Source organism: Mustelus asterias, chromosome 6 (assembly GCF_964213995.1).
Source record: "Mustelus asterias chromosome 6, sMusAst1.hap1.1, whole genome shotgun sequence".
NCBI classification, from domain to species: domain Eukaryota; kingdom Metazoa; phylum Chordata; class Chondrichthyes; order Carcharhiniformes; family Triakidae; genus Mustelus; species Mustelus asterias.
In genome coordinates, this window is record NC_135806.1 from 80660479 (window position 1) to 80688224 (window position 27746).

A 27746-nucleotide genomic window follows, 5' to 3' on the forward strand; every position below is an offset into this window, starting at 1 on the left:
TTTTCAGCATCATAGATGCAAGTGCCTGGCAGCAGATGATACAGTCATGCATTTGGCAATATGGAGGTTCAGGAATTGCAAAAACCAGTTCCTACAGTCCTCGCCAGGTAACAGTGATGTCGGTTTCTTCACAGCCATGACCAATCAGGTTATGTGGCTCTTGATCATGTTGGCATACCTTCTTCACACAACACCACAAACATTGTGACTCCCTGCATTTATATGGGGTTTTTCATGACCCTGGAAGCTCCAGTGCACTCTGTGGACATTGAAGTAATGTGGAGAAACGTGGCAATTAGCGTATTGTAAGATACCACAATCAGCAATAAGGCAAATTAACAGATAACTTGTCTTCGTGACATCTGACCAGGAACCAATATTGGGCTGATAGTGGGGAAATTCCCTATCTCCTCTTCAGCAGTGCCAGGAAATATTTTATATCCCGCTGAAATCAGACAAGAAAACACTGGGGTAGTGTTATTTCCTTCAGATTTGCTGCCTTTGCTTCCTTTTTGAAAGAGGAACCTCGACAGACACTAATCATTTGCCAAAATGAAATATAATGATATGAAGTAGCAGCAGGTAAGGACAAACCCTGCTAAACTTCCTTTTCATCCTTCAAAAAGCTCACATTTAAATCACTTGACAGCTTGACAGTTCTACAGACCTTATCTGCCCTTGAAGAGCATTTATGACTACTGTAAAGATTCATAACTCCCACACTGCGATAAGGCAGTCGCTCCTCTGATGCTCTTGCCCTCTGCCTGTTGTGGACCAGTCTATGTCCTGTAGTCTCCAGATTGCTCTAGGTCTAGATCCCACCAGGGTGTGTATATTTGCATGGGCAGAGGGTGTGGGGGAGCACTGTGATGGATCTTCAAAGCTGCTTATTTCAACTTCCTCATCTAAGGTGTCCTCAGACCTGGAGCTGAGGGGCAGGCTTTTGGGCCTCCAAGGGCATTTTCCCAATGTACCTATGAACGAGAGTAGAAAAAATGAGTGCGTAGCAAATGACTTGAAAAGAGGACAAAGTATTCAGTGTCGCTTTCTATAGGATAAGCTGGTGCAGGATCCTCACTTGGTTGTGCTCCGCCCACTTCCCTGTCGCCAGTGGCACAGTCAACGTCCTCCCCTGCCAACATGATGGCATGTTCTTCAAAGAGAGTGAGGACCCTAATGTCGGCCACTCCATTCCCGGTCTGGGACCTGTTGTTGTGTGCGAGCTTGTCCTGCATAAAGACAGACGGGAAGAGCATGAGCAGGACACATGCCAAGGCAGATGATAAGGATACCTGGCATGTGTGTGCGCTGAGTGGAGTGATGGATGGGATGAGGACGTGAGCTCAAGAGGATATGAGGTGAACGAAGACATGAAAGTATGTATGAGAGTGAACAGCCTCTTAAGCTGGCAATGTATGAGATCAATGTGAATGCATGATGGGCTGGTGAGTCCGTGAGTTAAGAGTAATGACATGATGGACTAACCCTGATGACAGGGATGAGATCAGCCATCCTCTTCTTGCATTGGGTGCCAATCTCCTCGTTGCAAGTGGGCACTGACTGCTGTTGCCACCGCCTCCCAAGCCAGAGTGCTGAAGTTGGTTGACCTACAGCCAGAGTAATGGTGGAGGCCATTTTGGCAGACATCCAACAAGCAATCCAGGGAGGCAGTAGTCTTTGTTGATTTTGGGGTCATCTCCTTGCTGTGCAGCAGTTCTGGTGGACGCAGTTGCATTTTAAATATGGCACTTGATCTGAGGCAGTGTGAGGTCATGGCATGACAGGCGGATCAGAGGCCAACTACCAATGGTACGGTGTGTTTACCTTGCGTGCACAAATAATAAGCTCTGCAGCATTTGGTATCACGTGAAAACCCACCATTGCGGTTGGCGGGAATAATGTTTCTCACGTCCATCACAACACTGTGCAAAATGGGAAATTCCCCCTAATGTTTCTCTCTGAACAATGCTGCCAGACCTTCAGAATATTTAATGTATTTTCTGTTTTTATTTGAGCTTTCCAACACCCACAGTCATTTTGCTTTTGTCCTAAATCTAGTTAATAATTCCAACAGCACAAACAACATTACAGAGTTAGATTACACAGTATTAGGTTTTGTTGTTTTAAAGATTTCAAAAATGTAAAGCTACCTTTGGGAATGTTGCCAAATAGATCCAAGAAAATTAGTGGTGAAACTGACCAGTGTTAGCTTAATTAAATAGGACTAGAAAGTTGCCTAAGAACTAGCGTTTTCACCCTTGCAAATTGTTTGATGTGTATCCCAAAGCAGAAAGACACCTTTAGTTAAATTATCAATATAATTATTTTTATATTCAGCTAAACAAGCCAAGACAGGACTCTGTAGACTGACAGGAAAACATTCTTCAATCACTCAATTTGCAGTAAATTATACTTTGTAAACAATGCTCCCTACATGGTGCCTATCCATTACTTGCAGCTTAGAATTCATGCATTGACATTAAAGCACTTTTTAAAAGCCCCTTATTTCTAGTATTCAGCATTTTGAGAAAATAATTCTGTCGAGTTTATGAAACATAAAATGCCGTAGAACAGCTATTTGGCAATAGATTTGCCTGTTCTGAAGTAAATAACTACAGGTTCCTAAACATCATAAATCTCCAGGTAGATTGAAATTGTGACACCCACCCGTAGTTGGCTGCTGGCAACACATTCCTCACAGCTAAACGTTCCACACAGCTGATCTCGACTAGTAAACCTTTCCATAGCTAAGGCCATGGCGTCAAAACAAACCAGAATAAAATTCTATTGTTGATTATAAGGGCCAGCATCTTGCCCAATGAACATTTTTAATACCTTTACCCCATTGGAGCAGTAAATCTGATGTGACTTCCAGAAATGTGATCTCTTAGGGGCTTTTACTGAATGTTTTCGAAGCAGCAGTTGGACTTTGACAAGCTATATTTCAATTAACTTCTGGAATGTCAGCAATTCAAAGCTAAATATTGTAAAGTGGATACAGGTATAAGTAATAAATCAGTTATTCTGAGGTCTATCAAAACTAATACAAACATAGATACCAGCTTTTGTTTTATAACAATTAGTTTCTGGATTCTGTTAAAAATGAAACGTGCATTACTTCTGGTAACTTTAAAAAAAATACTGGTACACTGAATCAAGACAGCTTCCTGAGCTATATCTTCCATAATTTAGCAGGCTTTCTAATAAATGTTATAAATGCTCTAAAATGTCAAAAGAAAAAACATTCTCCAAATAAGGGGGTAAGAAATTAGAACTGGATTATTTGTTAGAGAGCAAAATGGGTCTTCTGTATGAACTTATTAACAGTAAGAAGTCTCACAACACCAGGTTAAAGTCCAACAGGTTTATTTGGTAGCAAATACTGGAGGCTAAATCTCCACATCATGAACTTATTAAAGCAGGAGAATGCTAATCATACCATCTTAGAATCCCTACAGTGCAGAAAGAGGCCAATTGGCCCATCAAGCCTGCACCGGCAACAATCCTACCCAGGCCTTATCCCTGTAGCCCCACATATTTACCCTGCTAATCTCCCTGTCACTAAGGGGTAATCGAGCATGGCCAATCGACCTAAGCCACACATCTTTGGAGTGTGAGAGGAAAAGGGAGTACCCAGAGGAAACCCACACACGCATGCAAACACCACACAGGCAGTTACCGAGGCCAGAATTAAATCTGGGTTCTTGGTGCCATGAGGTAGCAGTGCTAACCACTGTGCCACCCGTATTGTCTTAATGAGACAAGTATACAGAAAAAAATATATTGTTAAAATTATAGATAGCCTTAAAATTATTATACACTTTTATGCACTGTTACATATTTGGAAGATGCTGTAGAAAGAACCATGGCGAATTGTTACAGTGAATCTTGTAGATGGCATACCCATTTGCCACTGTGTGTCAGTGGTGGAGGGAGAGAATGTTTAAGATATTGAATGGAGTTCCATTTGTCCTGAATGATGTTGATCTTCTTGAGTATTGCTGGAGCTGCAATCAACCAGCCAAGCGAAGAGTATTCCGTCTTATGCCTTGTAGATAGTGGACAGCATTTGGGTAATTGGGAAATGAGTAAATCACCAAAGAATTCCCAGCTTCTGACCTGCTTTCATGGCCAGTGTTTATATGGCTGGTTCAGTTCAGTTTCTGGTTAATGGTACCACCCCAGGATGCTGATATTTGAGGATTCAGTGATGGTAATGTCTTTGATGTAATAGGGCAATGGTTAGATTCTTTCTTGTTTGAGATTGTCATTGCCTGGCACTTATGTGACACAAATGTCACTTTCCACTTACAAGCCCAAGCCTGGATATTGTCCAGGTTTTGTTGCACGTGGGCATGGATTGCTTCAATATCTGAGGAGTTGGGAATGGTACTGAAAACTGCAATCATCAGTGAACATCACACTTTGACCTTACGATGGAGGGGCATCATTGATGAAGCAACTGAAGATGATTGGACCTAGACCACCCTGAGGAACTCCTGCAGTGATGTCCTGGACTTGAGATGATTGGCCTCCAATAACAACAACCATTTTCCTTTGTGCCAGGTATGACTCCAACCAGTGGAGAGGTTTTCCCTTGCTTCCCATTGCCTCCAGTTTTGCAAAGGCTCCTGGATGCCACACTTGGTCAAATGCTGCCTTGATGTCAAGGGCAGTACCTCTGACCTCACTTCTGGCATTCAACTCTTTTGTCCATGTTTGAAACAAGGTTGTAATGAGGTATGGAGCACATTGGCCCTGACGGATCTTAAATTGAATACTGATAAGCACTTTGCTGCTTAGTCAGGGCTGCTGGTAGCCTTCCATCACTAATTATTGGGATGCTTCTGATGTGTTGTATTGTGCAGACTGATACACAATATTTGCATTAGGGTCTCTGTCATTTCTTTGTTTCCCATTATTAATTCCTCAGTCTCATCCAATAACGGTTTAATGACTACTGCAGCTACATAGTTTGAGGTTCTTAATACCTGTTTCAGCTTTTTGTTTGCTAGTTTATTTATTTACTCCCTCATTTTTTTTAAATTACCCTTTACTGGTTTCTAAAATGTTCCCAATTTTCTGGCCTACCACTCATCTTTGCAACATTGTATGCAATGGGGTGGCACAGTGGCACAATGGTTAGCATTGCTGCCTAACAGCACCAGGGACCCAGGTTCGATTCCTGGCTTGGGTCACCGTCTGTGTGGAGTTTGAACATTCTCCCCATGTCTGCATGGGTTACTTCCGGGTGCTCCAGTTTCCTCCCACATTCCAAAGATGTGCAGATTAGGTGGATTGGCCATGCTAAATTGCCCCCGAGTGTCAGGGGGACTAGCTAGGGTAAATGCCTGGATGGGATTGTGGTCGGTGCAGACTCGATGGGCCAAATGGCCTCCTTCTGCACTGTGGGATTCTATGATTCTTTCAATTTGATATGACCCTCAACTTCCTAAAATTTGACACAGAGGGTTCGTCCTCCTCTTAGTCTTTGGGTGAGAGTTTTCCTGCAAATTGGCAAAGGCCGATGGCGGACAGGAAAAGTGGCGTTGAGTCCGCTGACGGCAATGGCAGGTTTTCCAGCCATACAGTGCAGCACATGTTGCAAAAAGCTTTCAGCCACAGGTTCCACACTGTATTACTATTCATGAAGAAATCGAGCAAATTTGGCATAGATGTACACAAGGCTCCTCAAGTAGAGTGACACAACAAATGAAGGCATAGAAAGTAGTCCAGTCCAAAGACCAATGTCACATTGCACCCAAACTACTCTTTCATTCGTAAAAAAGCTTCTGAAACTAAACGTAGTAACAGGTATGAGTGAAAAAAATCAAGATGAAAAGGCAGAAAGCCAAAGTTCATTTTGACAAGACTGTCAAATCATCGTGAGAGTTGAGCACTGGAGAGCCAGTCAGGGTACAAATCCTCAATGCTTTGAACAGGAATCAGCCCACCTGTCTTTCAGCACCTCCTTCATAGCTGCTGCTCTGGGCCTTCTGCAATCCCAAAAATGGCCACTACCCCTTGTGTCGCTGCTGGAACTGAAAAGCCTCTTGGGCAGCAGCTCTTAGAGGCTGGATCTTCACCTTTAAAGGTATGAGAACTAGAAAGACTCCCATCTGCCAGGGCTTCCAGAAATAACTGCAGCTTTCTAGTTGTTGGAAGGGGTGACTGCTCTGGCCATTAATTTCAGCCCATCAAGCCCAACCACAGTACTCTGGTTGCCATATTATATCAAGTGTTGCTCACGAAGGGTGATATTCTGGTTCTGGAGCCTATGAAGATAAGAGCAACTAGATTGACCACTAGTGTCAGAGGTTTGAGGAACAACTGAAATATCTTCAAATTTACAACCACAAATGGAGGTGACAAGAAGTGATTTTATTGAGGGAGGCAAGGAAACACTGATTGAAATGAGTAAAAGTTAAATTTTGAACACACGTGCCAACTCACATGACTCACAAGCCACTGGTTCACTGACGGTGAAAAGCATGACAAACTAATTTTAAAGTGTTGTCACCTGAGAAGGATTAAGCGAGATTTTACAGGGGTGTGGTTCGACTGCAGCAGGTGTGAGCCTCTACATACATGAGATATCTCCATGGACCCTATTTAATAAGCTTCAGAGAATATACACTTGAACTACACCACAGTTCACTTCTACGTGAAACCACAATACCTCACATTTATGCAAACTGTATAATGTAACTGGCCTTAGGGAGAATACATCATTAGTTGGCACAAGAACTGAATTCAGTATTTGAACCCCGAGTTTTAATTAATTGAGAGACATAATAGACAATTGATGTTTTATTAATATCTCCTCTCACTCAGTCCGTACACAATATTATTGTTACATTTTTACTCCCAGTGCCCTTTCCTCAATCTGTGCCTGTAATAGCTCCAGAAATTCGCAGTCTGCCTCTTTTTCTGGATGGCTGCCTGATGTTCCTTGCTTGTCCTCCATCCATACAAGGGGTTTGGTGTAACACTATGGCTCCATCCTTTTTGTCACCCTAGATCGTGCTGTGAGAATATCAGTGAAATCGTCATGTTTCACTCAGGGAAAGTTGAGGGATGGGAAGGATGGTCAACAAGAACAATGAGCAGACAGGAGACCTCGGTGAGACTCTGAACCCAAGGAAAGCCAGATACTATATTGAGAAGCAGAGGCAAATGCCCTAACTGTGCCATGTGCAATAAAATTGTTTTGAACAAAATGTCTTCACCAGCAGCAGTTACTTACATGAGGGATTTTCAAAATCATAAAAAGGATTTAACAAATTGTCCAGTGAGAATTTGACCCTGCCCATGCTGACTAGAACTCAATCTTGAGGTATCAATAATTTTTCTAAGGTAAGTATACAATGTTTAATTCACATTAAAATCAAGCTGCTATTATTTAAAAGCAGTAAGAAGTTTAACAACACCAGGTTAAAGTCCAACAGGTTTATTTGGTAGCAAAAGCCACACAAGCTTTCGGAGCTCTAAGCCCCTTCTTCAGGTGAGTGGGAATTCTGTTCACAATGTTCACCTTTGTGAACAGAATTCCCACTCACCTGAAGAAGGGGCTTAGAGCTCCGAAAGCTTGTGTGGCTTTTGCTACCAAATAAACCTGTTGGACTTTAACCTGGTGTTGTTAAACTTCTTACTGTGTTTACCCCAGTCCAACGCCGGCATCTCCACATCATTATTTAAAAGAACATTGAATGCAATCCTAATAAGTTCCCTTCATGATGGAACATAGCCACAGAGATTTATCATTGCTTCCCTGGGTTAAGTAAGATTATTGCATGCATCTTTTAGTTACTCAGAGTTTTCATCAATGGCTCAGTGGGCAAAAAACCCGAATTGCTATGAAGTCCGACTAGAAAGTCCTACATTTGGTCAATGATCTGTGTTGGTTCTGCCCTCAAGCAAATGCAATCCTAATTTAGTCTCATGGGGCCCTATTTTACCATTTTGATTCTAAGTGCTGGACGGACTTGAATCTGGGAGTGTTTCAGATCCGACTTTTAGACCTGTTCCCCGGCACTCCCATACGCACTCTGCCTGAAAAAAGCCTGTGGGCGGGGCTTAACGCGCCCAAAACCCTGCAGCTCCAATCGGCACCTCCAACTGCGCATGCGCAGAAAAGAAAATGATAGAATGCGGCTCCCGGGCCAGATAATGCCTCCCTCTTGCCCCGACAGACATTGACCCACCCCCACAACATTACTGACCCCCTTAACCGCTCCACCCCCATCCCCCCATCTCACTGATCTCAGGCAGAGTGGCAGCGGACGCCCCCTTCCCCCTCACTCATCTCAGGCAGAGTGGCAGTGGACCCCCCTTCTCCTTCCCCACCGATCTCAAGCAAAGAGCTATTGGACCCACCTTCACCCCCCCACCGATCTCAAGCAGAGAGCCGTCGGACGCTCGGCACTTAGCCCCTCACTATCTGGAGCACCCGAATCGGGTAGAGCATGTCTGTTTCATGCCGATTCTGGATGGACGAACGTGATGGTAAAGGGGGAAGTGATGGTAAAGGGGGAAGTGCTGGTAAGGTTGGACGTGCAGCCCATTAAGTCAATTTAAATGCATACAAATGCATTTAAATGGCTGTCACGCCCGTTTCAGGCACAGGCCTGATTCCGGCCACTTTTGGGCCTTGGTAAAGGGGGAACCGGTGTGGATTTCGTGCCGAAAATGGGTGCAACCTGATGGTAAAATTGGGCCCATGGTCTCTGATTTAACGAGGGGGAAATAAAAAGATCCAGGTTTGTATCCAACAGTACACGTGGTGAGAACAGGATCAGGCTCATCTCTGATCCCCTCCACATGGTTAAGTATCCAGCTGACCTTCACTGACCAGCCTCACATGTCCTAGGTGTTGGAGGCTCACCACCATCCAGAGAATCATACGTCAACACAAGTGACTCCTTCAGGAGAGAAGACAAGGAGGTTCAAAGAAGACACAAGATTCAAAGTTGCTTTGAGTGTACATATTAGGTGATATTGTAAAACACAGCAAAGTCAACTGCTACAAGATTATACCTCATTAATTTGATACTGTAATTTCTGAAGCACAAAAAAATTGAGAAGTTGCACTGAGGCGCCAGTGCAAAAGGCTCAGAATTTCCATAACCTAGGCAACGGCCCCAACAACCACAACTAGGAAATAGGCAAGGACTTTTGCATTAGCTTTGATTTTTACCCACAAACACACACATCACACAGACTCACGCACACACACGGACAGACTCACGCACACACACGGACAGACTCATGCACACGGACACAGACACATACACGCGCCCGCACACACACATGAAATCAGTAAATTACGAAAAGTTTCTTACTGTCTGGGTTACACAGATGTACTGACGACAATGCTGCAGAGTGACTGAAGATTCACATGCAAATGCTGATCTACGTGTGATGGTGAGGTAGACAAAGACTGAAAGACAAAATATCAAAATAGATATATTGGATAATATTTTTAATTATAATATTAATGCAATATTATACTGGATAATATTTTTAAAAGATCAAAGACCAAAACAGCCGCCTGCAATCAGTTCACCAAATGCTTTACCACTAGATGGCAATAACACATATTTTCTATATGAATTACTGAGTTAAATGAAAAATACATTGACAACAAATACAGTACATTTCAGTGGCTGTAAATTATAGGCAGAATATATTGTAGATCCATTACAAAGGCAGTATATATACTAAGAAGTGAAATTGGTTCAGAAAAAAATTTACTTTGCTCTTAAACTCACAAATAAGAGTGTTTTTGTTAGTGCCAATAAAATCAGATTACGGGCAATAAAAAACAAAATATTTATTCTATCGAAGCTATCAGAACTAGTCAGTCAGTCAGTTTCATTGAAGTAACTAGATTTTTTGAATGCAGCAATACCTGGCCACATCATTTCCTTTTATTGCTTACCTCAAACAGCTATTTGATTGTCTGCACTAGTTATGTAGAATTGCAAACGTTAGAAATGTCATCCTGAGAACCACTAATCTGCACAGTTTAGTAAAACTGTATTCCAGAATTTTTCAACACTTATGCATTGATAATGAGCCCAACTAGTATAGAAAATTACCAAAGGCTGGAGAAGCTCAGATATCAATAAACATAATTTGTTTGCAAATATGAGAATGGTTCAAATGGGGAAAACTTCGCTCAGTGAATGACTTACCTATAAAGCCTAAGCTAGAGTTCTCAGTGCCAAAATAATGCCGGTGTGTAGACGGAGTGGCAGTAAGAGAAACAATAACAAGGGTGTCACATATGAATATTAGAGAGGATTACTCAGTTATGTCATTATGTTTTGGTGCACATGGTCCTTCTGACACATTCCTGCCCCACCCCCAGCTCAAACATAACCTCACCGAAGCTTGACTTAAGAATGACTGTTCATTTGTAGAAGATGAACATGAACCAGATAGGAGTGTTTATCTACAAGTACAGATGCATCCCTCGTCATGGAGCATAAAATAGAAGCAACATTTGTCTTTTGCTGAATAAAAACATGCTGAACACTGTACAAAATAATCTCCTTACTACAGCAAACCAAAATAAGACCGATGATATTTTTTTAAAGTACAAGCACTGGCAAATGTCACTGATAATTGTGGCTAAATGATACATTTTAGAACATTGATGTCAGCACATGTGGTTTGAAGAAAGAATTTGTAAGTAAAATTGCAGTGGAAGTGTTAAACAAACATGATAATAGTATTGGAGGAGCCCGATGTTACAGAACATCAAGTCATCATGTCAAGTACCAGGGGGTTTTAATTAAGACTGAAGTTTAAGATCTCAGCTGGGTAGTCACAGGTATTACTAACTCCAACAAGCGACTGGATGGCTGGGGCTGCAGGAGCAGAATGAATACTTATCACCACAGTGCACCTGGATAGGGTGCTCCTAGATACTAACAATATCTACCACAATTGGCGAGACTATGCAGGTCTCCCAAGTAGTGATACACAAGGCATGTAGTCCTTTATTTGAGGATTCAGAAACAATAAAGAAAAACAAGTTAAAATGTGGAAATCCTACAATACATTTTTTGATGCTAAACAGTGCCTGCTAAATGTCAATCTCATCAATTGTTTTATTATTGTTTTAGTTTCAAAGCAGAACTGTAACTTGCATTTTTATAACTCAAACTTATTAGAATTAGTAATTTAAATGGCATTAGCTAAAACTGTTGAGTGATAAGTTCCTGATTACAGCATGTGAATACAATACTATTTTTCGACAATAGAAAAAAGGCCAACTTGTTCAATTCTGAAAACACAAATGCTAGCACTCATACCCTTGAGTAATTGGCTTTGTCCTCGCCAGACTCAACAGCTCTCAGTTTAAAGAAATAATAGATTCCTATTCAGAAGTTATACCCTTTTCTATGGGCTGATTCAGCCTTGGAACACAATTTCATTTTGGCTGGCTAATTAATGGATAGCTAGTGTGAAACGTATGCTGAGAACGGCTCAGTGCTATCGGAGAGGGTGGGAAACAGGTGGGTGGTAAGAAAAGGGAGGATGTGGGCTGACGCTTCTAATGGGCTCCCTCAAGGGTACAGCCACTGCAGAGCTGTCTCAGGGAGCTGCAGAACTGTACAAATTAAATCCCGATCAAAAATGCAGCAAACTGTGTCTAGGCAGCACATTCAACAGAAATCTCAGTTCCCAAACACCTCTGTTAATTTTGTTTCGGCCCTGACATTTCATTCCACCCTGGCGAGGTTGCAGCTAAAACGTAAAGGCTGTCTGGCCATTCGGCCCGCCTACCAACTGTAAAAGTAGATGGGCCACATAAAAATTGCAATTGGTCCAATAATGGGCTCAACTGCCTCCTGAATTGTCAGCAGGCCTGCTTCCAACATGCCCGCCAAGTAAAATATTGCACAATTGCGCAATGACATAAGGACGTGCGCCCAATATCTTTACACTTGATTTCACACATTTTCAGGATGGGTGCGTGCCCACTTGAGCAACATACAATTCTGGCCTATCTGTCTCACTTCTATTCTGACTGAGGGCACCTAAAAATTTAATCAATTAAAAATGTGAAAATGTCAATCAAAACCATGGATACAGTGGAAAGAGAATAAATAACCAAGTTAAATTCTACTTGAACTTCTTTCAATTGAGCTGATGATAAAGTATAACACCTAAGTTCTGTGCAACACAATGTGGTATCTTGACTTCAGGGGCAATACAGCAGTGAGTTCACTATTTATTCGGTACTTAAATCCTACAAAATCGGTGGTTTTTATTCTTCTTCATAGTGAACAAATTTCAAAGAGAAGTTAATATCCCACAGGTTTCAGGGAGGTGTTTCCAACAGAAAAATGCCCATATCCCAATAAGAAAATGTGGGTAATACACTAGCTTCTTCTGTTACAGATATTCTAGATTGGTTCTTTGCCAGCACCTTTTTAGAGGTCTCTTAATAATAAATGAATTAAGATTCAAAAGTTTGAGCAGATCTAAACAAGACAAGAAATTAAGTGGGCTAAATTTAATAGTCCTGAATGCAGAGGCAAAAACCCTGATGCAGGATTAACCTGCACATATTGTTTGCGATGAAGGCAGCAGGTCAAATTCATGTTGCCTGCTAATTAACACTATTACAACATGCAGCCATCAGTAACCATGCTGTCGAATAGCTGCATAACACAACAAGATGCCCAAAACTGTGAGAGACATGCACCACTTAAAGATCACCTGCAATTCTTAAAGTCAGTCAGTGCCTTATAAAGGGGGGTGGCATTGTGGCTGAACAGGTGGTGGAAATCATTATGAAACTCATGTTGACCAAGAAAAGACATAATAATGACATCACATGGGAGAGAGTGGGCTCCAAGATATTCCAACAAGGCACTGAAGGGCGGAGTCGAGAAGCTACTGAAGTAGGACCGATGTGTTCTATCAACCGGGGTCAGGAACCCCCCCCCCAGACAGTGAGATCAGATAGTCATTACGGTCAATGCCAGAAGTAAAGCCCCAAGAGACTGGATTCAGTGCTGCACAAGGTTCAGTGGTCTCACACGAGCAGACAAGGTCAATGAACTGATCTTCAAATACCATATCCCACCACTGGACCACTAGCCTCTGACACTGTTCAATGCAGCACAGTCCTATCACTCACTGACCAACAAACTCCATCAATCTAGACTCATACCTCACACTTATCCTCCCACACTGAACACTGTTACAAGCCTCACAACCAAATCTCACAGCTTGCACACACTGCCAGTCATTCAACCATGACAATAACTTGGTCCAAATGCATTGCACCACACTCGTTGAAACATTTCGCCTTGTCTTGTAGGACAAGAGGGGCATAACCACAGCCAGCAGGTGCTTAACGGTGGGCACAGGTATGGTGAAATCTCTTCCAGTCCAATGAAGGATATTGGGTTGACCATTATTGCAGCAGCCATTACTAAAATGGTGAGCAGCTAACAACTGTGAATTAAATGTATTCAGCTCACTTTGAAAACCCAGCATCAGTGACATCCCTAACGCTATGAATGTTATTTAGGACCTCTAAGGATATTTGTGGCATCCAACTCTCCCATCACGCTGTGCTAATTTATTAGCGCCACAGGCTGGGATATTTCAGCGGAGCTGGATGAGCGCGATCCATGCTGGGCATCCGGCCCTGAGCACCTCTCATGGTGTCAGATTTCTGGCACTGTCAGCTCCGCTCCAGAAATAGGCGTGCAGGGAGGAATTTTACTATAATTTAAATATGATTAGCGGGCCCAGGAATGAAGTCTCCACGAGCATCTCCTCCGCTTCCCCCGCCATGAGTGGCTCACTCCAGCGGGGTTTAGTGTAGCTCCTCACTTTTGGGGAGCTAGCAGCCTAACCCCGCTAGGGTGAAAGGGGGGCAATCAGGGCCGCCAGAGGGTTGAGCGGCGGGGGAGAAGGGGGGTGGGGGAGTGTCCCCTGAGCATCGACACCCCCGCACTGTTAGCCTGGGCCACCTGGCACTGACCAAGGGGCAAAGTGCAAATGTCCAAGGAGCACCTTGGAACTGCCTATCGGGCATTGGGCAGTGCCAAGGGGGCCAGGCATATGGGGGATGGGACCATCGGTGGGGGTGGGTGTGCGGGGGTCCTGCTGCCACTTTGCAGAAAGGGTTGGTGAGGAAAGGAGGGAGGCCAGCGATCAGAGCAGACTGAGGGGATGGGACTGTGGGGGGGATGGGACTGTGGGGGGGATGGGACTGTGGGGGGGATGGGACTGTGGGGGGGATGGGACTGTGGGGGGGATGGGACTGTGGGGGGGATGGGACTGTGGGGGGGATGGGACTGTGGGGGGGATGGGTCTGTGGGCAGGAGGGGGCTGTGGCTGGGCCCTAACATGGTGCGGGGGGTGGGAGGCAGCGACTAGGCCATGGGGGGGGTTAAAAAAAATCGCAAGGCCAGCCAGCAATGTGGGGGTCGCAGGGCTGGCCTGCGATTGAGCTGGCAAGTGATCAGGGGGCTGGCAGACAGGAGTCTCTGCGCATGCACCGATCTCGGTGCTGGCATGCGCAGTGGCCCGCTCAGCGCTATGCTGTCAGCCTCCTGGGCAGGAATAGGCCCTGCCCACTGATTTTCAGTTTGATTTACGCCAGTGCACTCTGCACTGTGTGGAAGGTTCATTTTGAAACTCCCGCTGAAAAAACTAGCGTGATTTACTCCAGTTTTCACACAAATGTAGCACTTAGAATTTTTTTGGGAGAATTGGCCCCTTGAATTTTGTGCCAAGACTCAAAATAAAAATACTTAAAGTTTAAAGTTTGTTTATTAGTGTCACAAGTCGGCTTAAATTATCACTGCAATGAAATTACACTGAAAATCCCCTAGCCGCCACACTCCGGTGCTTGTTCAGGTACACGGAGGAAAATTTAGCATGGCCAATGCACCGAACCAGCACATTTTTGGACTGTGGGAGGAAACCCACGCAGGCACGGGGAGAACGTACAGACACCACACAGTCACCTGAGGCCGGAAATGAACCCGGGTCCCTGGCGTCTGAGGCTGCAGTGCTAACCACTGTGGTACCATGCTGCCACCAATCCTCACCCCACCTGCCACCCCCACCCTGCCACCCCCACCCCAGCCCCCCACTGCAGCCCCCCCCAACCCCACTCCCCAACCCCCCCCAACCCCACTCCCCAACCCCCCCCACCCTCCTCCTCCCCACCACCCCCACCCCACCCTCCCCCCACCCCCCCCCACCCCACCCCCCCCCCACCCCCCACCCCACCCCCCCCCCACCCCCCACCCCACCCCACCCTCCCCCCACCCTCCACCACCCCACCCTCCCCCCACCCACCGCTGGAGGCAGCGTCGAAAAGCTTGGCTCTGTACCCCGAAGACCACGCGGAGACAACGTGGCAGGAGCAAGCACAAATCCCTCCTCGCCCCACGGGTTCGCGCTCCCATATCGACCCGACGACGGCGGCAGCTCCAGGCGGCCAGCGGTGCTATTTTTGCGGAGGGGCCAAGCATCCACGGCAACAGTGTCCAGCTAAAACAGTGATCTGCAGTCAGTGCGGTAAAAAGGGGCACTACGCGAAAGTCTGCAGATCGAAGCCCAAGAACGGCAGTGCAGCCTGTGACCCTCCAGAGCGGAGACAATCTCCTTCGGCGTCACAGTATCCACGAGGTCCGACCACGTGCGAATCCAGGACGACGCCATCGTGGCTGGCGGAGGAGGAAGATGACCACCAGGAGTCGCTACACTTGGCGCCCTCACCCACGTGCGATTCATGGGGGCGGCCATCGTGGTCGACGACGACCAGGAGCGACCAGCAGGGGTCCTCAGTATCAACCTCGGCTGCCTGCAGTGACATCCAAGGGCCAACGGTGGCGTCGATCTCTCTGGACCAGACAAAGCATCACAGGCTTGACTGTTCGATGATGAACATCAAGGTAAATGGTCGTACTGTGTATTGTCTGTTTGACAGTGGGAGTACCGAGAGTTTTATTCACCCTGACACTGCAAAAAGGTGTGGACTCCAGGTTCTACCTGCCAAACAGACAATTTCTATGGCATCACGGTCCCGGTCTGTACCGATCCAAGGACGTTGTATGGTAACCCTGGAGGTGCAGGGCACAATGTACGAGCAATACAGGCTCCTTGTGTTACCGCACCTTTGCGCGCCAATTTTCCTCGGACTAAACTTTATGGTCCACATGAAGAGTGTGATCCTACAGTACGGTGGGCCACTCCCTTCGCTGGCAGTAGGGAATCAGCCGCAGCCTCCAAATTGTCCAAAGCGTCCCGCATGCAATCTTTCCACACTAAAGATCACCACACCCTCCTTATTTAAGAATCTGGTACCAGGCTGCAAGCCCATCGCTACTAAAAGTAGGCGTTACAGCGCTGAAGACCGGATCTTCATTAGATCTGAGGTTCAGCGGCTCCTCAAAGAAGGGATCATACAGCCCAGTGCTAGTCCGTGGAGAGCGCAGGTCGTGGTGGTTAAAAGCGGGAACAAACCCCGGATGGTCATCGACTACAGTCAGACCATTAATCGTTATACGCAGCTGGATGCGTATCCTCTCCCGCGCATATCTGATATGGTCAATCAGATTGCGCAGTACCGGGTGTTCTCCACCATAGACCTTAAGTCCGCCTACCACCAACTCCCCATCCGCCCAGAGGACCGACAATATACGGCTTTTGAGGCGGACGGTCGTCTGTATCACTTTCTTAGGGTTCCATTTGGTGTCACCAATGGGGTCTCGGTCTTCCAGCGTGCTATGGACCGAATGGTGGACCAGAACGGGTTGCGGGCTGCCTTCCCGTACCTGGATAACGTCACCATCTGCGGCCATGACCAGCAGGACCATGACACAAACCTCCAGAACTTTCTGCGCACTGCGTCTCGCCTGAATCTGACCTATAACAGGGAGAAGTGTGTATTCCGTACGCGCAGGTTAGCTATCCTGGGATACGTGGTGGAAAACGGGGTCATCGGCCCTGATCCAGACCGTATGCGCCCCCTTACCGAACTTCCCTTGCCCGCTAGCGCAAAAGCACTGAGGAGATGCCTCGGCTTTTTTTCTTATTATGCGCAGTGGGTCCCCAACTACGTGGACAAAGCCCGTCTGCTCATCAAGTCCACGACTTTCCCACTCACGCCGGAGGCCCAATTGGCCTTCAAGGCTTTGAAAAGTGACATTGCGAAAGCCACGATGCACGTGGTGGATGAATCCATCCCTTTCCAGGTGGAAAGTGATGCATCGGATTTTGCCCTGGCCGCCACACTGAACCAGGCAGGCAGGCCCGTCGCGTTTTTTTCCCGCACCCTTCAAGGTCCCGAAATTCGGCATTCAGCGGTGGAGAAGGAGGCTCAGGCTATTGTGGAGGCCATCAGACACTGGCGCCATTACCTGGCGGGGAAGCGGTTCACCCTGATCACGGATCAACGATCCGTGGCGTTTATGTTCAGTAATACGCAGAGGGGCAAGATCAAGAATGATAAGATTTTGCGGTGGAGAATTGAACTCTCCACCTATAATTACGATATTATGTATCGTCCAGGGAAACTCAATGAGCCCTCGGATGCCCTCTCGCGCGGAACATGCGCTATCATGCAGGAGGACCGCTTGAACGCCCTCCATAATGACCTGTGCCATCCTGGAGTCACTCGGCTCTACCACTTCATAAAAGCCCGTAACCTGCCCTACTCGGTAGAGGATGTCAGGTCTGTAACGAGAAGCTGTCGGATTTGCGCGGAATGCAAACCGCACTTTTATCGACCTGACCGGGCCCAATTGGTCAAGGCCACTCGCCCCTTCGAGAGGCTGAGTGTGGATTTTAAGGGCCCCCTTCCCTCAAATGACCAGATTGTGTATTTTCTCAATATCATAGATGAATACTCCCGGTTCCCGTTTGTTGTCCCCTGTGCGGACACGTCGACTGCCACAGTGATTAAGGCATTCAGTGAACTTTTTACCCTGTTCGGGTACCCCTGCTACATACATAGCGACAGGGGCTCGTCGTTCATGAGTAACGACTTGAGGCAATTCCTGCTCTCATACGGGATTGCCTCTAGTAGAACCACGAGCTACAACCCTAGGGGTAACGGACAGGTGGAGAGAGAGAATGCTACAGTCTGGAAGGCTGTCCTATTGGCGCTGAAGTCCAGGGGCCTTCCAGTCTCCCGGTGGCAGGAGGTCCTTCCAAATGCGCTTCATTCCATTCGCTCCCTCCTGTGTACGGCAACCAATGCTACTCCCCACGAGAGGATGTTCTCATTCCCTCGGAAGTCGTCCTCGGGGATCTCCTTACCAGCCTGGTTGACGTACCCAGGACCCGTCCTTCTGCGGCGACATGTGAGGGCCCGCAAGTCCGACCCCTTGGTCGAACCGGTCCAACTCCTCCACGCCAACCCTCAGTATGCCTATGTGGCATATGCTGACGGGCGAGAGGACACAGTCTCGATTCGAGACCTGGCGCCCGCAGGGGACGTAGCAACTCCTGTCGCTCCTATACCCCCTGTCACGAACCCCCTTTCACTTCTTTCTTCCCCAGACGTGGCGCGGTCAGCACCGGGACCAGTGCATAACAGTTATACTCCCATGTACAGCTTGCCTGAGACTCGGAGATCGGCGCCACCACAGAAGGTACCAGGATCCCCTGCACCACCACTTCACCAGGGTCAACCGGCCCGTGAGTCCTTGAGGGGACAGCCGGACGCTGTTTTGGAGAGAACGCCACCGCAAGCACCTGCTCCGGTGTCGCAACCGGTGTTGAGAAGATCACAGCGACGGTGCGGTCCTCCAGACCGTCTGGACTTGTAAATTTTATATATATGTGATCTGTTTTCGCACCCCGCCGGCCTTTGTTTTTAAAGGAGGGGTGAATGTGGTGAACCATCGTTGGTTACCACTGTGGGGTTATTCCAATGTTACTGTTGGGTTAGGGTGTTGCCACTGTGGGGGTTGTTATAATGTTGTTGGGTTAGGGTGTTTACACTGTGGGATTAATATACCTGTGGTGGATGTTGTTATGGCGCATCCCGGTCGGGCCCCGCCTCCTGGGGAGAGGTATAAGACCCTCTGCTCAGGCGGGACCCCTCCAGTCTGGATTGGTGTACTCGTGTTAGATAGTTCCATTGTTTGTCAATAAAAGCCTTCAATCGCTGAAGCCTTGTACCTCGTGCTTGATTGTCGCGCATCACCCACCCTACACCCTCCACCCCCCCACCATCCTCCACGCCCCCACCCCCCTCCACGCCCCCCACCCCCACACCACCCTCCATCCCACCACCCTCCATCCCCCCCCCCCCCCCCCCCCCCCGCCCCCGCCATAAATCAAAATACGAAAGTGAATTCAAAGGGGGCAGGCTAAAGCAAAGGAAGAAATGTTTGAATTTAATATGTCTAGAACCTGATTGCATCACAAAACACATTTCATCCAGTGAATTTAATGTTGGCAAATGCAACAGATATTTTGCATCAGCAACAGTTTTGTATTTGAAAGTGTGCTGTCATTCCACTAGTAAAGGCCAAAAGAATCAATGTGCATATGCAACATCTGTTGAGATGTCTGCTGCAAGATTGTTTTTGCCACCATGCTCCTGATTGTCACTGCTTCCCCCACTCCCAAAATCGCCCCTCAACCAATGATAATTTCCCACTGCTTCCTTCCTGACCTGATCAGGTCACTTCCTGGTCACCCATGTTCTCTCTCCTCACAAAGCTAATTGTGATGCAGCAGCCATTTCATTGGCAACCTGCCTCTTTGTGTCTACACCTTGTTAGTTTGGAAATAAGACCCAAATTCAATTTCATGCACACCTTAGGCCTTGGCATTCGGACACAGGGATTCAGCATTCCTGAATTCTAAACCAAAATATGGAACAAGAAATGGCGTCAGCCCACCAAACCATTCCTTTCACAGACTGTACCACTTACCAGATGATGAACTCTATCCCATTTAATTACTCTCAATGGATGAAAATTCCCTCTGATCTCCAAGGGTAGCCAAGCAAATTCCTCAAACCGAGATCTCAGAAGAGGTAATTGCCGTTAAAATTTCAAATTGATTCCACGAAAAACTGCCTGCTCTGTATCGAGGTTTACAACTGTTTTGACTGGCTGAGAGCACACAGCCCTAATAAACTATTCAAATTACACTGCATACTGAGTCTCTATTCACAAAAGGCAATTGCACAATATTGCGTTTCACCTCTTAGAATTCCCCTAGGGAGATTTTGCCATCTGCTTTTCATAAAGCTGAGTAAATAAAGGACCCAGCACTAATGCTGCTGCTGCCAATATGCATAACTATCACTAAAGGAAAGCATTTCCAAGTGATTATCAGGCCATCATTATAAATTTAAATGGAAAACCATATCTACAACAAACATGAGAACAACTGAGCAAAAAGTAGTTAAATTAGTAACTACATTCAATTAGACTAAATAATTGCTTCATAAAGAACATTATAACACAAGAAATAGAGCCATTTGGCCCCTCGAGCTCCACCATTCAATAAGATCATGGCTGACCCGATTGTGGCCTTAATCCCACTTTCCTGTCTGACCCTCAGAACCCTTGACTCCCTTGTTGAAGAAAAATCTGTCTAACTCAGTTTTGAATATATTCAATGATCTTGTCCCACTGCCCTCTGTGCACAAGAATTCCAAAGACTAAAAACCCTCCGATATAAAAAAATCCCCCTCATTGTCATAAACCCCTTACTTTTAAACTGTGTCATCTAGTTATTTTCCCTTGACAGGGAATACCCTCTCAGCATCTGCTCTGTCAGAATCTTATCTGCTCTGCCCAAGACCTCAAAAAACTACAAAAGGTCGTGCATGTAGCCCAATCCATCATGCAAACCAGCCTCCCATCCATTGACACTTCCCACTGCCTTGGCAAAGCAGCCAGCATAATTAAGGACCGCATGCAACCCGGACATTCTCTCTTCCACCTTCTTCCTTCGGGAAAAAGATACAAAAGTCTGAGGTCATGTATCAACCGACTCAAGAACAGCTTCTTCCCTGCTGCCATCAGACTTTTGACTGGACCTACCTTGCATTAAGTTGATCTTTCTCTACACCCTAACTATGACTGTAACACTACATTCTGCACTCTCTTGTTTCCTTCTCTAAGAATAGTATGCTTTGTCTGTATAGTGCACAAGAAACAATACTTTTCACTGCATACTAATACATGTCACAATAGTAAATCAAATCAAATCAATTTTACTAAGATCACCTCTCCTTCTTCTAAACTCCAATGAATATAAGCTCTGCTTAACCTTTCTTCATAAGATACGTCCTTCATTTCAGAAATGAGTGAAATTCCTCTGAACCGTTTCCAATGCAAGTATATCTTTCCTTGAGTAAAGGAAGTAAAACTGCACACAATACTCTCGGTGTAGCCTCAACAACATCTTTTACATTTCCCTCCATTTATACTCCATGCCCCTACAACAACATTCCATTTGTCTTACTTGCTGTAACAGCAATTTAAATTTTGTTGCGACTCAGGTATGAGGACATCCAGATTCCTCTGTACTGCAGTCTCTCTCAATTTAAATAATATTCTACTTTCCTATTCTTCATGTCAAAGTGGACAACCTCATACTTTCCCTCATTATACTTTGACTGCCAAATGTTTGCCCACTCACTTAACCTATCTGTATCCCTTTGCAGACTCTTTGTATCCTCCTTACAACTTGCTTTCCTACCTACTTTTGTATCGCCAGCAAATTTGGCTACAATACAGTCAGTGTCTTCATCCAAGTCACTAATACTGATCTTCAATTTTGTTTCACACTTTCAATGGTTTGTGCTAAATCACTCAAAAACTTTTTCATAAAAAATTGTTGATGTCAAACAGCTGCAACTTAAAGAAGCATTATAAATATGCTATGGTTTCCATGGGTTAAGAATATGAGGGGAGTGGGGGGTGGTGATATCAGCATGGATCAAACCTGCTCCACGCCAGCCTGTCCTGCACCCATAGTGTGCTAATGCCAGGTTAAACAAGGGCTGAATGGAATCTCTGTCCCTCGCTTGGGAGTAAGTTCCAATCTCAGGAGCTGACAACCAAATGGATTGGGTGGCAGCTCCAACAATCGCTACAACACCAAGAGCTTTTCACTGGACACTGCCTGGACTGCAAGAGGAAGAGGAAGAAGGCTCATGAATCCACAGAACCAGTTAAGTCTGAGATCTTGGGCAGGGAGGCTTTGATCAGATCAGGAGAGGGGGAGTTGGGTGGATAGTGGTTTAAGGCTGTTAGGAAGAAAGGGGGAATTGTATCTTAAGGATCTGTCACTCCCAATTGCATAGGGAAGCCTCTGAAGACAGGATCCCCACCTTCTTTCCCACTCTTTGAAGAAATTGTTTTTAAAATATTGGGCTGCCTACCCCTGCCCGAAAGCCCATGCCAAACGTTTATGGCATGGACAGCATATTATCAGTATTAATTAGCTTGGTAATAAGTCTAATTGACTCTTGATTATTTATTTACCAATTTTGGCACCGCCCACACCCACATAATGGCGCAAACCCATGGGTAGGTGGGAAGGTGGTCGGGTAGGCAACTGTCCTATTTTACATGCAAAATAAAGGTGGGAATCTGTCGTTTGACTCATAATTTTAATTAAGTAATACTGATTTTGTCTTCATTATGGCTTGAAATGCTTTTCAGCGAGTTACTGGCTTCATTCTCCATCAGATTTCACAAGCAATCTGTTCTGCTCTCCCAAAATTAGACAGACAAGTTTAGAGTCCTTGACAACACTTTCAAGGCACATTCAACTCCAGAATCTCAGGTCCATCCAAACAGCAATGGCATAAACAATCAGATAACCTATTTTTAGCGATGTCTGTTGAGGGATAAATATTAGCCAGGACATCAGGAGAACCCTATTGCTCATCTTCAAAGTAGTAAGTTTGTTTATTAGTCACAAATAGGCTTACATTAACACTGCAATGAAGTTACTGTGAAAATCCTACTCTTCAGCACCTGTTCGGGTACACTGAGGGAGAATTTAGCATGGTCAATGCACCTAACCAGCACCAGTAATATTGGAGGAGGCAGATGACACTATGGTTTAATGCTCATCCACCTCTGACAGTGCAGCATTTCCCCAGCATTGTCAGCTCAGACTATGTTAAAAGTTAAAGTTAATTTATTAGTCACAAGCAGGCTTACATCAACACTGCAATGAAGTTACTGTGAAAATCCCCTAGTCGCCACACTCCGGTGCCTGTTCGGGTACACTGAGGGAGAATTTAGTATGGCCAATTCACCTAGCCTGCACATCTTTGAACAAAGTCTTCAGAGTGGGATCTGAATCCACATGCACCCTTCTGATTCAGAAGCAGGACTGGAATCCAGGTGGACATCTCCTTACAAACCTACTTTACTGAATATTTTTAATGGGCAGAGAAATTAAAGAAAGTTTTCTTTTCGATTCTCCCCACAATATACCATTCACTCCAGGTATTCAATCCATTTCCAGTTCTTAACCTACACAGTTCTCGAATCAGCCACTCGCAATTACATAAAGTAGATACATGCATCCTTTCAGTAATTTTCTCTCACTCAGTCTGACAACACAGCTGAACTGAAGTTCTTGCGATATAGAAGTGATTTGATTTATTATTGTCACATGTATTAGCGTACAATGAAAAGTATTGTTTCTTGCGCGCTATATAGACAGAGTTGATGTAGGCCTACTTGTGACTAATAAATAAACTTTACTACTTTGAAGATGAGCAAGTGGGTTCTCCTGATGTCCCGGCTAACATTTATCCCTCAACAGACATCACTAAAAATAGGTTATCTAATTGTTTATGCCATCCCTGTTTGGATGGATCTGAGATTCTGGAGTTGAATGTGCCTTGAAAGTGTTGTCAAGGTCTCTAAACTTGTCTGTCTAATTTTGGGAGAGCAGAACAGATCTGTCTGTTCATAGAGAAGGAAACAAGAGAGTGCAGAATGTAGTGTTACAGTCATAGCTAGGGTGCAGAGAAAGATCAACTTAGCAGTGGTTCCCAGACTTTTTTCACTGGGCCGCACTTTCGGAATAAAAATTTGTTCGCTGTGGTGAACCACAGTTGGTTACCACTATGAGTGCTGAACCATGGATGGTCAGCACTATGGGTGTTTGTAGATATGTTACTATTGTTACTGTTGGTGTTAGGGTTGGGCTGTTCTACCTGTTGATATTGTTCTGTGGTACACTCCAGTTGGCTCCGCCTACCAGGGGAAATATAAAGGTCACTGCACAGCCTGGTGACCCTTTAGTCTGGGATTGTATTGTATATAGTGTGCTCCATTCTTGTTAGCAATAAAAGCCTTTATTTCCCGGGTACAATCTAGCCTCCCGAGTGATTTAATCGCGCATCAATTTTATTACTAACAAAATTTTTTTTAAAACCATGGAGCAAATGTTGAAACCCGAGCGGCTTACTTTAGATCCACGTGCGGCAGGAGCGTCGAACACTTTCGACCATTGGTTAAAGTGTTTTCAAGACTACATCGATGCCTCAACAGCCATTCAAAACGACGCCGATAGACTGCGGGTCCTCCACGCGAGGGTAAGCGACACCGTATACCTTTCAATCCGTGATGCCCAAGACTACAAAGGGGCCATCGAACTACTTAAGAAGCAGTACAACAAACCGCCAAACGAGATCCATGCTCGACACCTTCTAGCCACTCGACGGCGGCAGCCCGGCGAAACGACAGGACAGTACCTGTGTGAACTTCAGCAGCTAGCCAGAGCCTGCAATTGCAAGCCAGTGTCGGCGGCCCAGTATACAAACGACTTGATCCGCGATGCGTTCGTGGCGAGAATCGGCTTGTCGTATATTCGCCTTCGGCTGCTAGAGCAAGGTAATCTAGACCTCGCTAAGACAGTAGAATTAGCTGACGCCGTGGAAACAGCCTCCAGAAGTCTAGAAACGTACTCCACCGACCACGTGGGAACATCGTGGCAAGTGCAGCCACCGACTCTACTTTATTCAGCGGCTCCAAAAAACTGCGCGATTGTGTTTCCAACCTCGGACCTGACGACGGCAGCAGCTCCAGGAGGCCCGCGGTGTTACTTCTGTGGATTGGCGAAACACCCTCGGCAGCGATGTCCAGCTAGAACGGTATTGTGCTCCGCGTGCGGAAAGAAAGGGCATTATGCCAAAGTCTGCAGGACCAAACCACCCTCCAAACATAGCAGTGCGGCGTGTGATTCTCCAGAGCCTGTCTCCTTGTCTCCAGCGTCTTCGAGGTCTTCCACCATGTGCGATTCCAGAGCGCCGCCATTCCTGACGACAGAGACGCAAGACACGTGCGACCTGCAGGGGCCGCCACTTTTAGCGCCACCGACCACGTGCGATCCATGGGCGCAGCCATTTTGGTCGGCACCGACCGCAGACGACCAGCAGGGGACATCATCATCAACCATCTCAGCTGCCTGCAGTTGCACCCAAGACCCAACGGTGGCGTCAATCATCCTGGACCAGGCCAAGCCTCACAGACTCGACAAGTCCATGATGGGCATAGAGGTAAATGGACGCCAAATTCATTGTTTGTTTGACAGCGGGAGCACGGAGAGCTTCATTCACCCTGACACCGTGAAACGGTGCGGTCTCCGAGTACGGACTGTCAGACAGACAATTTCGATGGCGTCGAGGTCCCCGGTTTGTTACCGTGCTAGGGAGCTGCATGGTCAACCTGACGGTGCGGGGCACAGTTTACGAGAACTTCAGGCTCCTTGTGTTACCGCACCTTTGCGCTCCGATGCTCCTGGGACTAGACTTTATGGTCCACCTGAGGAGTGTAACCCTGCAGTACGATGGGCCACTCCCTCCACTTTCAGTGGGAGCACAGCAGCCTCCAAATTGCCCAGCGCGTTCCACGTGTAGCCTCTCGACACTCAGAATCACCCCACCATCTTTATTCGAGAATCTCGTGCCAGGCTGCAAGCCCATCGCAACCAAGAGCAGGCGTTACAGCGCTGAGGATCGGATCTTTATTCGATCTGAAGTTCAGCGGCTCCTCAGGGAAGGGATCATCCAACCTAGCTCTAGTCCATGGAGAGCGCAAGTAGTGGTGGTTAAAACTGGAAACAAACCCCGGATGGTCATAGACTATAGTCAGACCATTAATAGATATACGCAGCTGGATGCGTATCCTCTCCCGCGCATATCTGACATGGTCAACCAGATCGCGCAGTACCGGGTGTTCTCCACCATTGACTTGAAGTCAGCTTACCACCAGCTCCCCATTCGCCCAGAGGACCGAAAATACACGGCCTTTGAGGCGGATGGTCGTCTTTATCACTTTTTAAGGGTTCCCTTTGGCATCACGAATGGGGTCTCGGTCTTCCAGCGTGCAATGGACCGAATGGTGGACCAGAACGGGCTGCGGGCTACCTTCCCGTACCTGGATAACATCACTATCTGCGGCCATGACCAGCAAGACCACGATGCCAACCTCCTTAGATTTTTACGCACTGCGTCTCGCCTGAATCTGACCTACAACAGGGAGAAATGCGTATTTCGCAAGCGCCGCCTAGCAATTCTCAGATACGTGGTGGAAAATGGGGTCCTTGGCCCTGATCCAGACCGTATGCGTCCCCTCCTTGAACTTCACCTGCCTACTAGCATCAAAGCACTGAGAAGATGCTTAGGCTTCTTTTCATACTACGCACAGTGGGTTCCCAATTATGCGGACAAAGCCCGTCCGCTCATCAAGTCTACCTCCTTTCCCCTAGCAACAGAGGCTCGCTTAGCCTTTGAAGGGATAAAAGCCGACATCGCGAAAGTCACGATGCACGCTGTTGATGAGTCCATCCCCTTTCAGGTGGAGAGTGATGCATCTGATTTCGCCCTGGCTGCCACACTTAACCAGGCGGGCAGGCCCGTCGCCTTTTTCTCTCGCACCCTCCAAGGCCCCAAAATTCGGCACTCTGCGGTGGAAAAGGAGGCCCAGGCCATTGTGGAGGCCGTTCGGTATTGGCGCCATTACTTGGCGGGAAAACGATTCACCCTGCTCACGGACCAGCGGTCTGTGGCGTTCATGTTCAACAACACGTTACGGGGTAAGATCAAAAATGATAAAATCTTGAGGTGGAGAATCGAACTCTCCACCTACAATTATGATATCATGTACCGTCCAGGGAAGCTCAATGAGCGCTCAGACGCCCTGTCGCGTGGAACATGTGCAAGTGTGCAGGAGAATCGATTACAGGCCCTCCACAATGATCTCTGCCATCCGGGGGTCACTCGGCTCTTCCATTTCGTAAAGGCCCGGAATCTACCCTACTCAGTGGAGGATGTCAGGTCCATAACCCGAAGGTGCAAGGTATGTGCTGAATGCAAACCGCACTTCTACCGACCTGACAGGGCACACCTCATTAAAGCCACTCACCCTTTTGAAAGACTGAGTGTGGACTTCAAGGGCCCCCTTCCTTCGACAGATCGGAACGTGTACTTCCTCAATGTGATTGACGAGTACTCACGATTCCCTTTTGTCATTCCCTGTTCTGATACGACCACTGCCACGGTTATCAAAGCATTACGGGATCTTTTCACCCTGTTCGGTTACCCCACCTATATCCACAGTGATAGGGGCTCGTCATTCATGAGTGACGACTTGAGGCAATACCTGCTCTCAAAAGGGATTGCCTCAAGTAGAACTACGAGTTACAACCCTAGGGGTAACGGACAGGTTGAACGAGAAAATGCTACAGTCTGGAAG

At 46.4% G+C, this 27746-nt stretch overlaps 1 protein-coding gene across 1 annotated transcript in view; it reads right to left on the reverse strand.

Annotated features, from left to right (window-relative positions):
* The window catches only part of LOC144494954 (tumor necrosis factor alpha-induced protein 8), a 118961-nt gene that overhangs the window by 37920 nt on the left and 53295 nt on the right, over positions 1–27746 (reverse strand). The window contains exon 2 of the mRNA XM_078214612.1: positions 9342–9439. Coding sequence (XP_078070738.1) covers position 9342 — 1 coding nt within the window. The 5' untranslated portion in view covers positions 9343–9439. The remainder of the gene's footprint in view (positions 1–9341; positions 9440–27746) is intronic.